Genomic DNA, 13,981 nt, shown 5'->3' on the forward strand with positions numbered 1-13,981 from the left:
ATGCCCTCAGCCCCTTCCAGCAATGCCCACACTGGGCTCTGCTAACAGAAAGGGACAAACAGCTCGAGTGTCACCTCAATTTTTTTTTCCTCTTCCATCCTGCACAGATCACAGGACGATGGTGCTAGCTTGGAATGTTAACAGAGATGATGGCTTTACAGTTACTCCCAGGACCATTTTAGTGAGTCAGGGTGCTGCAGGCACAACCATACAGCATAGCTTCTTGCTATGCCTCAGAAAACTTTCAGGGGAAAGCCAAAGACTAATGAGCTCCAGCTACAGGAGGGATGAATGGAAGGAAAACCAAGAAGGGACAAGGTGGTGCAGTTCTGCTGCTATCTCCAACATCACTCATCCTGCATGGAAAATGCCTGCCTCAGCCAAGGTGACAAATATCACACCAAGTTCTTCTAAATCCACACAGGTTTTTCAGGCTCCAAGGAGTCACAATGCCAGGACTGCTTCCAACACTACTCTCACTCTTGGATTTGTCTTCACAATTGCTCTGGGTTCACATCCAAGTCCATCAAGGCTTTCCAACTGGGAATCACACTGCAAACAAGGGTCATTTGGCAGATAAAGAAATGTCCTTTGAAAGGAAGGTTTTTACAGCTCTGCCAGGGGAGGTTTAGGTTGGATATTGGGAAGAAATTCTTTCCAGAGAGGGTGATCAGCCATTGGAATGGGCTGCCCAGGGAGGGGGTGGATTTTCCATCCCTGGAGATATTTCAAAAGAGCCTGGATGTGGCACTCAGTGCCATGGGCTGGGAACCACGGGGGGAGTGGATCAAGGGTTGGACTTGATGAGCTCTGAGGTCCCTTCCAACCCAGCCAGTTCTATGATTCTCTGATTCTCTGATCTACTGGCACAAGAAGGAGGGGTATGTGGAAAATTCAATCTTAGTAATTTTTGTTTAGAAATTGATGAAGAAGGAAAGGCTGTAAATGAACTTGTAGGAGAAATGAAGGGAATTGCACGGGTCCCAGTTCAGACCTGGAAAGGAATAAATCTAGAAGGGATGTGGGGAAAATTGTTTCATAATGATTGGTTACCCAAAGTGGGTATAGGAATATTGGGAGTATTTGTGGGGTTGTTCATCATCCCATGTCTAATATCCTGCTTCATCAGGTTCCTTCATTGGGTCACACAAGGAATGCAAATATCTGCTGATCCCATTGAATTAGAAACAGGCAGAAATGAAACTCGCTCTCTCGTGACACTAAAACCAAAGAATGATTCTAAAAGGACACCAATACACCAAGTGTTACCTCGATGAGAGACTCAAACACGCCTCCATTTGAATGGAGCCCCCAGCGCTGTTTGCTTTGCCTTTATTCGCCCAAATAAAACTTCAGTCTCATTGCTCCTGCCAGAGACTCAGTCTCTGATCCCAGGGGGAAAGAAAGAAGGAGCGAGCAGAGGAGGAGTTTTGCTCGGTCCTCTGCATCCCCTCGGGTGTCAAAGGGAGGATTGGACGGGCTGAATTCCAACTGTGCGGCTGGGAAAGGAAGAACCAGCGGGGAGGAGGTCAGAGAAGCGGCACTTGGGCTTTGCCTACGGGATTTGGGTTGAAATGACTCCAAAAAGGAGAGGCAGGAGAGGCGAGGGGCAGAAGGATGAGGGGAGGTGTGAGTGCCCCTGGGGTGGGAGCAGCAGTCACCCCCGGGCTGGGCATGGCCGTGGAGGTGAAGGAGCCCGACGGCAAAGTGAGGGGTGAGGGAGGTCCCCAGGGGGGTCCCCGGGGGGCACCCACGGAGCCGGCGGTGGGGTCTGTGGGGCGTGTGGGGTGCCCAGCAGGCAGGGAAGGGGGACCCTGGGGGTGTGGGGTGCTCAGCAGAGTGCGGAGGGGGCCCTGGGGGGCACGGGGTCCCTCCCAGCAAGGACAGGGGGTCCCTCCCTGGGGGACAGGATGCTCCCTCCAACGAGGCAAGGGGGTCCCTGGGGGGCTCAGTGCGTCCCCCAGTGAGGACGGGAGGTCCCTGGGGACGCGCACCCGGACCCCGAGAGGGTCCGCTGGGGCTCGATGGTGGTTCCTGGGGGGAGGCTGGGGGGCGTTCCGGCCTGCGGCTGCTTCTCCCCGGTTTCTTTACCCTCCTCCCCCCAAAATAAAACGCGGGAAAAAGGGACCCAAGCGTGCGGGGATCCCCCTCCGCCTCCGAGTCCAGCAGCCCGCAGGTCCTCCAGAGCGGTCCTCCACCGCCAGGGGGCGCCGCTTCCCGCCGGCTGTCTCCGCCCCGTGGAGGCCGCTCTGGGCAGCTGCCGGAAGTGTCGGTGGTAGTGTTTTGCCGGGGTGCCGGGAAGATGGCGGCGGAGTGTTCGTGGGTGCCGGGTTTGGAGCGGACGGCGCTGGACGGGCGGCTGCTGCGGGTCTGCCGGGTGGTGAGGGGGGCACAGAGGGGCAGGGGTGGGCTGCGGGGGGCAGGGGGGTTCTGTGGGGCACGGGGATCCCTGGGGCAGGGGGGTAGGGGTTGGGTTTGTGGGGCAGGGGGCTGGGTGGGTCGGGGGTCCCGTGGGTTGTGGGGCTCGGTGGGTTGGGGTGCTGTGAGGGGCAGGGGCTTGGCGGGTCGGCGGCTCGGCGGGCGCGATCTCGGTGTGGTTAATGAGCTGGTGGTCGGGGTGTCAGTGGGGTCGGTGTCTGGGGTGTTGGTGGGCCCTGGCCCGTGGCGCTTGGGCACTGCGGGCAGAAATGGGGGATGAGGGGAGGGAGGAGATCCCTGTGTCATGGGACACCATCACTTGCCCATCCAGATGTCCCCCCAGCATCTGGAGGGGCTGGGGGTGACAGAGCTGCAGGACACGGTCACGGGACCCTTTGGTGTCCCCAGGCCCCCTGCTTGATGTCTGCAAGGATCGAGGGGGGGGGGTGAGGAGGATGGGGCCAGATCCTCCTCAGCAGCACAAGCTGGGCCATGGGAAGGTCCAGTGAAATATGAGGAAGATAAAATTGTTTGTTCTGAGGGTGCCAGGGAGGTTGTGGAGTCTCCTTCTGTGGAGGAGCTGAGGATGTGGTCAGGGTGCTGCCTTGTTTGTGTCTCCATGTTTGTTTGTACATCTTTGGTTCCATCTTTGTTTGGGTTGGTGTTAGAGAGAATTTCTTTCTGGAGAGGGTTGATCAGCCATTGGAATGGGCTGCCAGGGAAGGGGTGGATTCTCCATCCCTGGAGATATTTCCAAAGAGCCTGGATGTGGCACTCAGTGCCATGGGCTGGGAACCACGGGGGGAGTGGAGCAAGGGTTGGACTTGGTGATCTCTGAGGTCCCTTCCAACCCAGCCAGTTCTGTGATTCTGTGATTCTGTCACCCCAGGCTGCCTTAGTGATGTCTGTGAGTATCTAGAGGGTGGGTGCCAGGAGGATGGGGCCAGATCCTCCTCAGCAGCACAAGCTGGGCCATGGGAAGCTCCAGTGAAATCTGAAAAGGATGAAAATCTTTACTCTGAGGGTGCCAGGAGCTGTGGAGTCTCCTTCTGTGGAGGAGCTGGAGGACGTGGTCACAGTGCCATTGGTAGCCCCAGGGCAAGCCAGATGCCCATCCACAGCCCCAGTTATTTAAGTGAGATAAAGGACCCTTTTTTTGAGAAAATTCATCCCTCAGGGGTTTGTTGTGGGGAATATTAATGAAGGAGAAGATCCATGGGGGGGTTGTTTCTGAGGGAGATGGCCCCTGGGGTGCAGAACTGACCCCATGGTGATGGGCTCAGCCTCTTTTCCCTGCATTTCCATCCCAAATTGTGAAGGAAGGAGGGAGGGAGGGAAGGAGGGGCTGGGGGTGACAGAGCTGGAGGCCGTGGTCACAGTGCCCATTGGTAGCCCCGGGGCAACTTGTTTGTGGTCTGTAAGTTTCTAGAGGGGGGGTGCAAGGAGGATGGGGCCAGATCCTCCTCAGCAGCACAAGCTGGGCCATGGGAAGGTCCAGTGAAATCTGAAAAGGATGAAAATCTTGACTCTGAGGATGAAAATCTTCCAGGGCTCTGGCCCAGGGCTGCCCAGGGGGGTTGTGGAGTCCCCTGCTGAGGAGAAATTCAGCCCCTGTGTGAGTGCATCCAAAGAGTCTTGGAATTGTGGAATAATTTGGGTGGGAAGGGACTTTGAAAGGTCCCCCCGTGCAAGGGCAGTGCTGTGGGATGTGCTCCAGGGGCTGCTGCTGCTGCTGCTTTAGTGGAGAGTTGGGCTGGGTGATGTGCAGAGGTTCCTTCCAGCTCTGCTCATGCTGTGTCAGTGTGTGGGCCCTTCCTCCTCTTGCTCTGCTCTCTGGGTTTGGCAGCTGAAGGCCCTGGGGTAGAAATGGTTTGTTTGAAGGGCACTGAGGGCCCCGACTTGCCTGGCAGGCTCTGGCCTCGCTGTGCCAGGCTGGCAGGAAGCCCTTGGCAGTCCAAAGGGGGTGGGTTCTTTCCTTCCAGGGGCTTTGGAAGGATTTTGCTGTCAGGGAGGGGGGGTTGTGTCGTCCTGTGGTGTCCCGGTCAGAGCTGGCACTGCTCAACTTGTGTGGCTCAGGAGCTGGGGGCTCCCAAACTCCTGGGGCTGATGTGCAGCCCTGGGACTGTCTCTGGGGAACTCGACCCCCTTGGCTGAGGGCAGAGGGAGAGAAGGAGGAACCAGGAGAAAGGAAAATGCAAATTCCTCCTCAGCAACCGATTTCTGTTCCTTCCAGGTCCCGGGACAGTCCCTTTCCCCAGGGAACTCCACGGCAGTGCCCGAGCCCCCCCTGAAGCAGCTGCTGTGTGGCTGTGCCCCACATCTGCCCCCAGCACATGGACTCCATGGTGCAGCTGCAGGAGGAGCCCCAGCTCAGCTCTGCCTTCCAGCACTTCAGCATTTTTGTGCAGGTCAGTTCAGGTTCTTCCTCACACAGCACACAGGCTCTCTGCTTCCTCTCTCCAGCTCTGCCTCTCTCTTTCTCATCCTTCTGCTTTCACTCTCTCTCTGCTGCTTCACTCACTCTCTCTTCCATCTTTCTCTCTCTCTTTTCTGTCCCTTCTTTCTCTCCTTTCTGCTCACTCTTTCTCTCTTTCTCTTTCTCTCTTTCTCTCTTCTCTCTCTTTCTCTTTCTCTTTCTCTCTTTCTCTCTTTCTCTTCTCTCTTTCTCACTTCTCTTCTCTCTTCTCTCTTTCTCTCTTCTCTTCTCTCCTTTTCTCTCTTTCTCTCCTTTCTCTCTTCTCTTTCTCTCCGTTCTTTCTCTCTTTCTCTCCTTTCTCTTTTCTCTTTCTCTCTTTCTCTCTTCTCTCTCTCCTTTCTCTCTTTTCTTCTCTTTCTCTCGCTCTCCTTTCTCTCTTTCTCTTTCTCTTTCTCTGGTCTCTTTCTCTTTCTCTTTCTCTTCTTTTTCTCTTTCTCTCCTTTCTCTCTCTTTCTCTCTTTCACTCCTTTCTCTCTCTTTCTCTCCCTCTCCTTTCTCTATTTCTTCTCTCCTTTCTCTCTCTCTCTTCTCTCTCTTCTCTCTCTTCTCTCTCTTCTCTCTCTTCTCTCTCTTCTCTCTCTTCTCTCTTTCTCTCTTTCCTCTTTCTCTTCCTCTCTCTCTTTCTCTTCTCTCCTTCTCTTTCTCTCCCTTCTCTCTTTCTCTTTCTCTCCTTTCTCTCTTCTCTTTCCCTCCTTTCTCTTTCTCTCCTTTCTCTCTTCTCTCTCCTTTCTCTCTTTCCTCCTCCTTTCTCTCTTTCTCTTTCTCTCCTTTCTCTCTTCTCTCCTTTCTCTCTCTCTTTCTCTCCTTTCTCTCTTTCTCTTTCCCTCCTTTCTCTTTCTCTTTCTCTCCTTTCTCTCTTTCTCTTTCTCTCCTTTCTCTCTTTCTCTCCTTTCTCTCTTTCTCTCCTTTCTCTCTTTCTCTCCTTTCTCTCTTTCTCTCCTTTCTCTCTTTCTCTTTCTCTCCTTTCTCTCTCTCTTTCTCTCCTTTCTCTCTTTCTCTCTCTCTTCTCTTTCTCTGCGCGTTTCCTTCTCTCACTTCTCTCTTTCTCTTTCTCTCTCTCTTTCTCTTTCTCTCCTTTCCCTCTTTCTCTTTCTCTCCTTTCTCTCTTCCATCCTTTCTCTCTTTCTCTTTCTCTATCTCTCCTTTCTTTCTCTGTCTCTTTCTCTGTTTCCTCATCTCTCCTTACTTTCTTTATCTCTCCTTTCTCTCTTTTCTCCTTTCTCTTTTTCCTTTCTCTCTTTCTCTTTCTTTCCGTTCTCTCTTCCTGTATCTCTCCTTTCTCTCTCTTTCTTTCTCTCTCCTCTCTCTTTTTTCTCTTTCTTTCTCTCTCCTCTCTCTTTTTTCTCTTTCTCTTTCTCTCCTTTCTCTCTTTCTTTCCTTTCTCTCTTTCTCTCTTTCTTTCCTTTCTCTCTTCTCTTCTTTCTTCTTTTCTTTCTTCTTTCTTTCTTCTTCTTTCTTTCTTTCTTTCTTTCTTTCTTTCTTTCTTCTTCTTTCTTTCTTTCTTTCTTTCTTTCTTCTTCTTTCTTTCTTTCTTTCTTTCTTCTCTTCTTTCTTTCTTTCTTTCTTTCTCTCTTTCTCTCTTTCTTTCTCTCTTTCTTTCTCTCTTTCTTTCTCTTCTTTCTTTCTCTTTTCTTTCTCTCTTCTTTCTCTCTCTCTCTTTCTCTCTTTCTTTCTCTTCTTTCTCTCTTCTCTTCTTTCTTTCTCTCTTTCTCCTCTTCTCCTCTTCTCCTTTCTCTCCTTTCTCTCTTTCTCTCCTTTCTCTCTCTTTCTCTCTTTCACTCCTTTCTCTCTCTTTGTCTCCCTCTCCTTTCTCTATTTCTTTCTCTCCTTTCTCTCTGTCTCTTCTCTCTCTTCTCTCTCTTTCTCTTTCTCTCCTTTCTCTTCTCTTCTCTTCTTTGTCTCGTTCTCTTTCTTTCTCTCTCTCTCCTTTCTCTCTTCTCTCTCTCCTTTCTCTCTTTCTCTTCTCTCCTTTCTTTCTCTCTTCTCTTTCTCTCTTTTCTCTCTTTCTCTTTCTCTCTTTCTCTCTCTTTCTCTCTCTCTTCTCTCTCTCTTTCTCTCTTTCCTCTTCTCTCTTTCTCTTTCTCTCCTTTCTCTCTTTTTCTTTCTCTCCTTCTCTCTTTCTCTCCTTTCTTTCTCTTTCTCTCCTTTCTTTCTCTTTCTCTCCTTTCTTTCTTCTCTCCTTTCTCTTTCTCTTTCTCTCCTTTCTCTCTTCTCTCTCCTTTCTCCTTTCTCTCTTTCTCTTTCTTTTCTCTTTCTCCCTTCTCTCTCTCTCTTCTATTTCTCTCCTTTCTCTCTCTCTCCTTTCTCTCTTTCTCTCTCTCCTTTCTCTTTCTTTCTCTTCTCTCCTTTCTCTCTTTCTCTCCTTTCTCTCTTTCTCCTTCTCTCTTTCTCTCTTTCTCTCCATTCTTCTCTTTCTTTTTCTTTCTTTATTCTTCTTCTCTCTTTTCTCTTCTTTCTCTTCTTTCTCTTTCTTTCTCTTTCTCTTCTCTTCTCTTTCTCTCTTTCTCTCTTTCTCTCTCTCCTCTCCTTCTCTCTTTCTCTCCTTTCTCTCTCTTTCTCTTTTTCTCCCTTTCTCTATTTCTCTCCTTTCTCTTCTCTCCTTTCTCTCTTTCTCTCTCTCCTTTCTCTCCTTTCTCTTTCTCTCCTTTCTCTCTCTTTCTCTTTCTCTCTTTCTCTCCTTTCTCTCTCTCTCTCTCTCCTTTCTCTCTTTCTCTCCTTTCTCTCTCTCCTTTCTCTCTTTCTCTTTCTCTCCTTTCTGTCTTTTCTCTTTCTCTTCCTTCTGTCTTTCTCTTCTCTCTCCTTTCTCTTTCTCTCCTTTCTCTCTTTTCTTTCTCTCCTTTCTCTCCTCTTTCTCTCCTTCTCTCTTTCTCTCCTTTCTCTCTTTCTCTCCTTTCTCTTTCTCCTCCTTTCTCTTTCTCTCCTTTCTTTCTCTTTCTCTCCTTTCTTTCTCTTTCTCTTTCACTCCTTTCTCTCCCTCTCCTTTCTCTATTCTTCTCTCCTTCTCTCTCTCTCTCTTCTCTCTTTCTCTCTTTCTCTTTCTCTCCTTTCTCTTCTCTTCCTCCTTCTCTCTTTCTATTTCTCTCCTTTCTCTCTCTTCTCTTCTCTTCTTTCTCTCTTTCTCTTCTTTCTCTCTCTCTCCTTTCTCTCTTTCTCTCTCTCTCCTTTCTCTCTTTCTCTTCTCTCCTTTCTCTCTCTCCTTTCTCTTTCTCTTTCTCTCTTTCTCTCTTTCTCTCTCTTTCTCTCCTCTCTCTCTCTCTCTCTCTCCTTTCTCTCTCTCTCTCTCCTCCTTTCTCTCTCTCTCTCTCTCTCCTTCTCTCTTTCTCTTTCTCTCCTTTCTCTCTCTCCTTTCTCTCTTTCTCTTTCTCTCCTTTCTCTCTTTCTCTTTCTCTCCTTTCTGTCTTTCTCTTTCTCCTTTCTCTTTCTCTCTTTCTCTCTTTCTCTCCTTCTTTCTCTCCTTTCTCTCTTTCTCTTTCTCTCCTTTCTCTCTCTCCTTTCTCTCTTTCTCTCTCTCTCCTTTCTCTTCCTTTCTGTCTTTCTCTTCTCTCATTTCTCTTTCTCTTTCTCTCCTTTCTCTCTCTTTCTCTCTCTCTCCTTTCTCTCTTTCTCTTTCTCTCCTTTCTCTTTCTCTTTCTTCTCTTTCTCTCTTTCTCTTCTCCTTCTCCTTTCTCTCCTTCTCTCTTTCTCTTCTCTTCTCTCTCTCTTTCTCTCTTTACTTCTCTCTCCTTTCTCTTTCTCTCTTTCTCTCTCTCCTTTTTCTCTTTCTCTCCTTTCTCTTTCTCTCCTTTCTTTCTCTTTCTCTCCTTTCTCTCTTTCTCTTTCTCTCCTTTCTCTCTTTCTCTTTCTCTCCTTTCTCTCTTTCTCTTCTCTCCTTCTCTCTTTCTCTTTCTCTCCTTTCTCTCTTTCTTCTCTTTCTCTTCTCTCCTTTCTCTCTTTCTTTTTCTCTCCTTTCTCTCTTTCTCTTTCTTTGTCTCCTTTCTCTCTTTCTCTTTCTCTTTCTCTCCTTTCTCTCTTTCTCTTTCTCTTTCTCTCTTTCTCTTTCTCTCCTTCTTTCTCTTTCTCTCCTTTCTTTCTCTTTCTCTTTCTCTCCTTTCTCTCTTTCTCTTTCTCCTTTCTCTCTTTCTCTTTCTCTCCTTCTCTTTCTTTCCTTTCTCTCTTCTTTCTCTCCTTTCTCTCTTTCCTCTCCTTTCTCTCTTCTCTTTCTCTTCTCTCCTTTCTCTCTTCTCTTCTCTTTCTCTCTTTCTCTTTCTCTTTCTCTTTCTCTTTCTCTTCTCCTCTTTCTCTTTCTCTTCTCTCCTTTCTCTCTTTCTCTTTCTCTCCTTCCTCTTTCTCTTTCTCTCCTTTCTCTCTTTCTCTCCTTTCTCTCTTTCTCTTTCTCTCCTTTCTCTCTTTCTCTTTCTCTCCTTTCTCTCTTTCTTTCTCTCTTTCTCTTTCTCTTTCTCTTCCTCTTCTCTCTTCTTTTCTCTCCTTTCTCTCTTTCTCTTCTTTCTCTCCTTTCTCTCTTTCTCTTTCTCTCCTTTCTCTCTTTCTCTTTCTCTCCTTCCTCTTTCTCTTTCTCTCCTTTCTCTTTCTCTTTCTCTCCTTTCTCTCTTTCTCTTTCTCTCCTTCCTCTTTCTCTTTCTCTCCTTTCTCTTTCTCTTCTTTCCTTTCTCTCTTTCTCTTTCTCTCCTTTCTCTCTTTCTCTTTCTCTCCTTTCTCTCTTTCTCTCCTTCTCTCTTTCTCTTTCTCTCCTTTCTCTCTCTTTCTCTTTCTCTCTTTCTCTTTCTCTCCTTTCTCTCTTTCTCTTCTCTCCTTTCTCTCTTTCTCTTTCTCTCCTTCTCTCTTTCTCTTTCTCTCCTTTCTCTCTTTCTCTTTCTCTCCTTTCTCTCTTTCTCTTTCTCTCCTTTCTCTTTCTCTTTTTCTCCTTTCTCTCTTTCTCTTTCTCTCCTTTCTCTTTCTTTCTCTCCTTTCTTTTTCTCTTTCTCTCCTTTCTTTCTCTTTCTCTCCTTTCTCTCTTTCTCTTTCTCTCCTTTCTCTTTCTTTCTCTCCTCTTTCTCTCCTTTCTCTCTTTCTCTTTCTTTCTCTCCTTTCTCTCTTTCTCTTTCTCTCCTTTCTCTTTCTTTCTCTCCTCTTTCTCTCCTTTCTCTCTTTCTCTTTCTTTCTCTCCTTTCTCTCTTCTCTTTCTCTTTCTCTCCTTTCTCTCTTTCTCTTTCTCTCTGTTTCCTCTTTCATTTCTTTCTTTCTCTGTCTCCTTTCTCTCTCCTCTCTTTCTCTCCTTTCTCTTTCTCTTTCTCTCCTTTCTCTCTCTCTTTCTCTCCTTTCTCTCTTCTCTTTCTCTCCTTTCTCTCTTTCTTTCTCTCCTTTCTCTTTCTCTTTCTCTCCTCTCTTTCTCTTTCTCTCCTTTCTCTTTCTCTCCTTTCTCTTTCTCTCCTTTCTCTCTCTTCTCTTTCTCTCCTTTCTCTCTTTCTCTTTCTCTCCTTTCTCTCTCTTTCTCTTTCTCTCCTTTCTCTCTTTCTCTTTCTCTCCTTTCTCTCTTTCTCTTTCTCTCCTTTCTCTCTTCTCTTTCTCTCTTTCTCTCCTTTCTCTCTTTCTCTTTCTCTCCTTTCTCTCTTTCTCTTTCTCTCCTTTCTCTCCTTTCTCTTTCTCTCCTTTCTCTCTTTCTTTCTCTCCTTTCTCTCTCTTTCTCTCCTTTCTCTTTCTCTTTCTCTCCTTTCTCTCTTTCTCTTTCTCTCCTTTCTCTCTTTCTCTTTCTCTCCTTTCTTTCTCTCCTTTCTCTCCTTTCTCTTTCTCTTCCTTTCTCTCTTTCTCTTTCTCTCCTTTCTCTCTTTCTCTTTCTCTCCTTTCTCTTTCTTTCTCATCCTTTCTCTTTCTCTCCTTCTCTCCTTTCTCTCTTTCTCTTCTTCTCTCCTTCTCTCTTCTCTTTCTCTTTCTCTCCTTTCTCTCTTTCTTCTCTCTGTTTCCTCTTTCATTTCTTTCTTTCTCTGTCTCCTTTCTCTCTCCTCTCTCTCTTCTCTCTCCTTTCTCTCTTTCTCTCCTTTCTCTCTTTCTCTTCTTTCCCTCTTTCTCTTTCTTTCCTTTCTCTCTCTTCTCTTTCTTTCCTTCTCTTTCTCTTTCTTTCCTTTCTCTCTCTTTTTTCCTTTCTCTTTCTCTCTCTTTCTTTCCTTTCTCTTTCTCTCTCTTTCTTTCCTTTCTCTCTTTCTTTCCTTTCTCTCTTTCTCTCTCTTTCTTTCCTTTCTCTCTTCTCTCTCTTTCTTTCCTTTCTCTCTTTCTCTCTCTTTCTTTCCTTTCTCTCTTTCTCTCTCTTTCCTTTCTCTCTTTCTCTCTCTTTCTTTCCTTTCTCTCTTTCTCTCTCTTTCTTTCCTTTCTCTCTTTCTCTCTCTTTCCTTTCTCTCTTTCTCTCCTTTGTCTTTGTTTCCTTTCTTTCTCTCTTTCATTTTTTTCTTTTTCTTTCTCTCTCTCTCTCCTTTCTCTCTCTCTCCGCTCTCTCATTCTCTCTATTTTTCTCTCATTTGCTCTCTTTTTCTTCCTTAGCAAAGAAAACTCGGAACACAATTCTTTTAGCCTCTCAAAAAAATCATTTTATTGTCTCAAAAACCTTCAGTTCTTACACAAGCCCCACAGGGCCAACACCACCCCCCACCTTCCCTCACACCTCCTCCCACAGCCACACACCCAGGCCCCAGCCCGCCCACAGCCCTGCACAGCCTTCCACCTGCCCCTTCCCTTCCTCTTCTCTTGGCCTCCTTCTCACACCAATTCCACACCACGCAGCTGCTGCCCTGCAGGAACTCAGCACCTCTGCCTTCAGGTGACACCACTCTTCTGCTTCACCTCCAGGGACACCTCGGCCACACCAGGGACACCACCAAAATGGCCCCCGCGCCACTTCCGCCGCTGCACAACTCCCACCTCGGCAACCACTGCCCTGCCACAAGGGAACACAGAGAACATGCACAGCTCTGCTCACACCTTTACTGCTGACTGAGCAGCAAGAAAGGGCACCAACTGCAAGTCAGAAAGGCTTCAAGAAGGGAAGGGGAAAAAGAATTGTGTAGAGAATTGTGTAAATTGTGTAAATTAATAAATTCTTGTGTAAACTAATAAATTGTGTAAACTAATAAATTGTGTAAACTAATAAATTGTGTAAACTAATAAATTGTGTAAACTAATAAATTGTGTAAACTAATAAATTGTGTAAACAAGTCATACAGGAAGTGCTACATTGAACTTTTGATTGCTGCACCCATCCACCTCTATTATTTGAGGTATTACTTTATTTTATTATTTTATTATTATATTTTATTTTATTTATTTAGAGAGGAAAAAGGCAGAGAGCAACAGAAAAGAGAAAAAAAAGGCAGAGGAAGAGGGGAAAAACAGCAGAGAGCAAAAGAGAAAAGTTAGAGAGCAAAAGAGAAAAAGTTAGAGAGCAAAAAGAGAAAAAGTTAGAGAGCAAAAGAGAAAAGTTAGAGAGCAAAAGAGAAAAAGTTAGAGAGCAAAAGAGAAAAAGTTAGAGAGCAAAAGAGAAAAAGTTAGAGAGCAAAAGAGAAAAAGTTAGAGAGCAAAAGAGAAAAAGTTAGAGAGCAAAAGAGAAAAAGTTAGAGAGCAAAAGAGAAAAAGTTAGAGAGCAAAAGAGAAAAAGGCAGAGAGCAAAAGAGAAAAAGGCAGAGAGCAAAAGAGAAAAAGGCAGAGAGCAAAAGAGAAAAGGCAGAGAGCAAAAGAGAAAAAGGCAGAGAGCAAAAGAGAAAAGGCAGAGAGCAAAAGAGAAAAAAGGCAGAGAGCAAAAGAGAAAAAGGCAGAGAGCAAAAGAGAAAAAGGCAGAGAGCAAAAGAGAAAAAGGCAGAGAGCAAAAGAGAAAAAGGCAGAGAGCAAAAGAGAAAAAGGCAGAGAGCAAAAGAGAAAAAGGCAGAGAGCAAAAGAGAAAAAGGCAGAGAGCAAAAGAGAAAAAGGCAGAGAGCAAAAGAGAAAAGGCAGAGAGCAAAAGAGAAAAAGGCAGAGAGCAAAAGAGAAAAAGGCAGAGAGCAAAAGAGAAAAAGGCAGAGAGCAAAAGAGAAAAAGGCAGAGAGCAAAAGAGAAAAAGGCAGAGAGCAAAAGAGAAAAAGGCAGAGAGCAAAAGAGAAAAAGGCAGAGAGCAAAAGAGAAAAAGGCAGAGAGCAAAAGAGAAAAAGGCAGAGAGCAAAAGAGAAAAGGCAGAGAGCAAAAGAGAAAAAGGCAGAGAGCAAAAGAGAAAAAGGCAGAGAGCAAAAGAGAAAAAGGCAGAGAGCAAAAGAGAAAAAGGCAGAGAGCAAAAGAGAAAAAGGCAGAGAGCAAAGAGAAAAGGCAGAGAGCAAAAGAGAAAAAGGCAGAGAGCAAAAGAGAAAAAGGCAGAGAGCAAAAGAGAAAAAGGCAGAGAGCAAAAGAGAAAAAGGCAGAGAGCAAAAGAGAAAAAGGCAGAGAGCAAAAGAGAAAAAGGCAGAGAGCAAAAGAGAAAAAGGCAGAGAGCAAAAGAGAAAAAGGCAGAGAGCAAAAGAGAAAAAGGCAGAGAGCAAAAGAGAAAAAGGCAGAGAGCAAAAGAGAAAAAGGCAGAGAGCAAAAGAGAAAAAGGCAGAGAGCAAAAGAGAAAAAAAGTTAGAGAGCAAAAGAGAAAAAGGCAGAGAGCAAAAGAGAAAGGCAGAGCAAAAGAAAAGCAGAGGGGAAAAAAGGTAGAGAAGGAAGAAAAGGGAAAAAACAGAGCAAAAGAAAAAATGCAGAGGAACAGAAAAAGAAAAGGCAGAGAGGAAAAGAAAAAAGGTAGAGAGTAAAAGAAAAAAAGGCAGAGAGGGAACAAAAAAAAAGGGAAAGAAAAAGAGCAAGAGAGGGGAAAAAGGCAGAGCAAGAGAGGGGAAAAAGGCAGAGCAAGAGAGGAAAAAAAGGCAGAGCAAGAGAGAAAAAAAGCAGAGCAAGAGAGGAAAAAAAGGCAGAGCAAGAGAGGAAAAAAAGGCAGAGAGGAACAGAAAAGAAAAAAAAAGAGGAACAGAAAGAAAAAAAAAGAGGAACAGAAAAGAAAAAAAAAGAGGAACAGAAAAGAAAAAAAAAGAGGAACAGAAAAGAAAAAAAAAAGAGGAACAGAAAAGAAAAAAAAAGAGGAACAGA

General features: G+C 45.8%; 1 protein-coding gene across 1 annotated transcript; it reads left to right on the forward strand.

The window, feature by feature from the left end:
• Positions 1-1,674: 1,674 nt before the first annotated feature.
• On the forward strand, positions 1,675-11,969 carry LOC139800084 (collagen alpha-2(I) chain-like). The gene is made up of 4 exons (XM_071752794.1): positions 1,675-1,714; positions 1,910-2,380; positions 4,652-4,826; positions 11,708-11,969. Exons 1-4 carry the CDS (start codon positions 1,675-1,677, stop codon positions 11,853-11,855), a joined length of 834 nt encoding a protein of 277 aa, XP_071608895.1. The 3' UTR covers positions 11,856-11,969.
• The last annotated feature ends 2,012 nt before the right edge of the window (positions 11,970-13,981 follow it).

This window comes from Heliangelus exortis, chromosome 9 (genome assembly GCF_036169615.1).
Source record: "Heliangelus exortis chromosome 9, bHelExo1.hap1, whole genome shotgun sequence".
Classification (NCBI taxonomy): domain Eukaryota; kingdom Metazoa; phylum Chordata; class Aves; order Apodiformes; family Trochilidae; genus Heliangelus; species Heliangelus exortis.

Excerpts from the sequence above, each read along its gene's own strand:
- LOC139800084 (XM_071752794.1), top strand. The coding sequence starts at position 1,675 with ATGGCCGTGGAGGTGAAGGAGCCCGACGGCAAAGTGAGGG. Across the intron at positions 1,715-1,909 it reads GCCCGACGGCAAAGTGAGGG|GATGCTCCCTCCAACGAGGC; the intron begins GTGAGGGAGGTC and ends CCTGGGGGACAG. Across the intron at positions 4,827-11,707 it reads ACTTCAGCATTTTTGTGCAG|GGACACCTCGGCCACACCAG; the intron begins GTCAGTTCAGGT and ends CTTCACCTCCAG.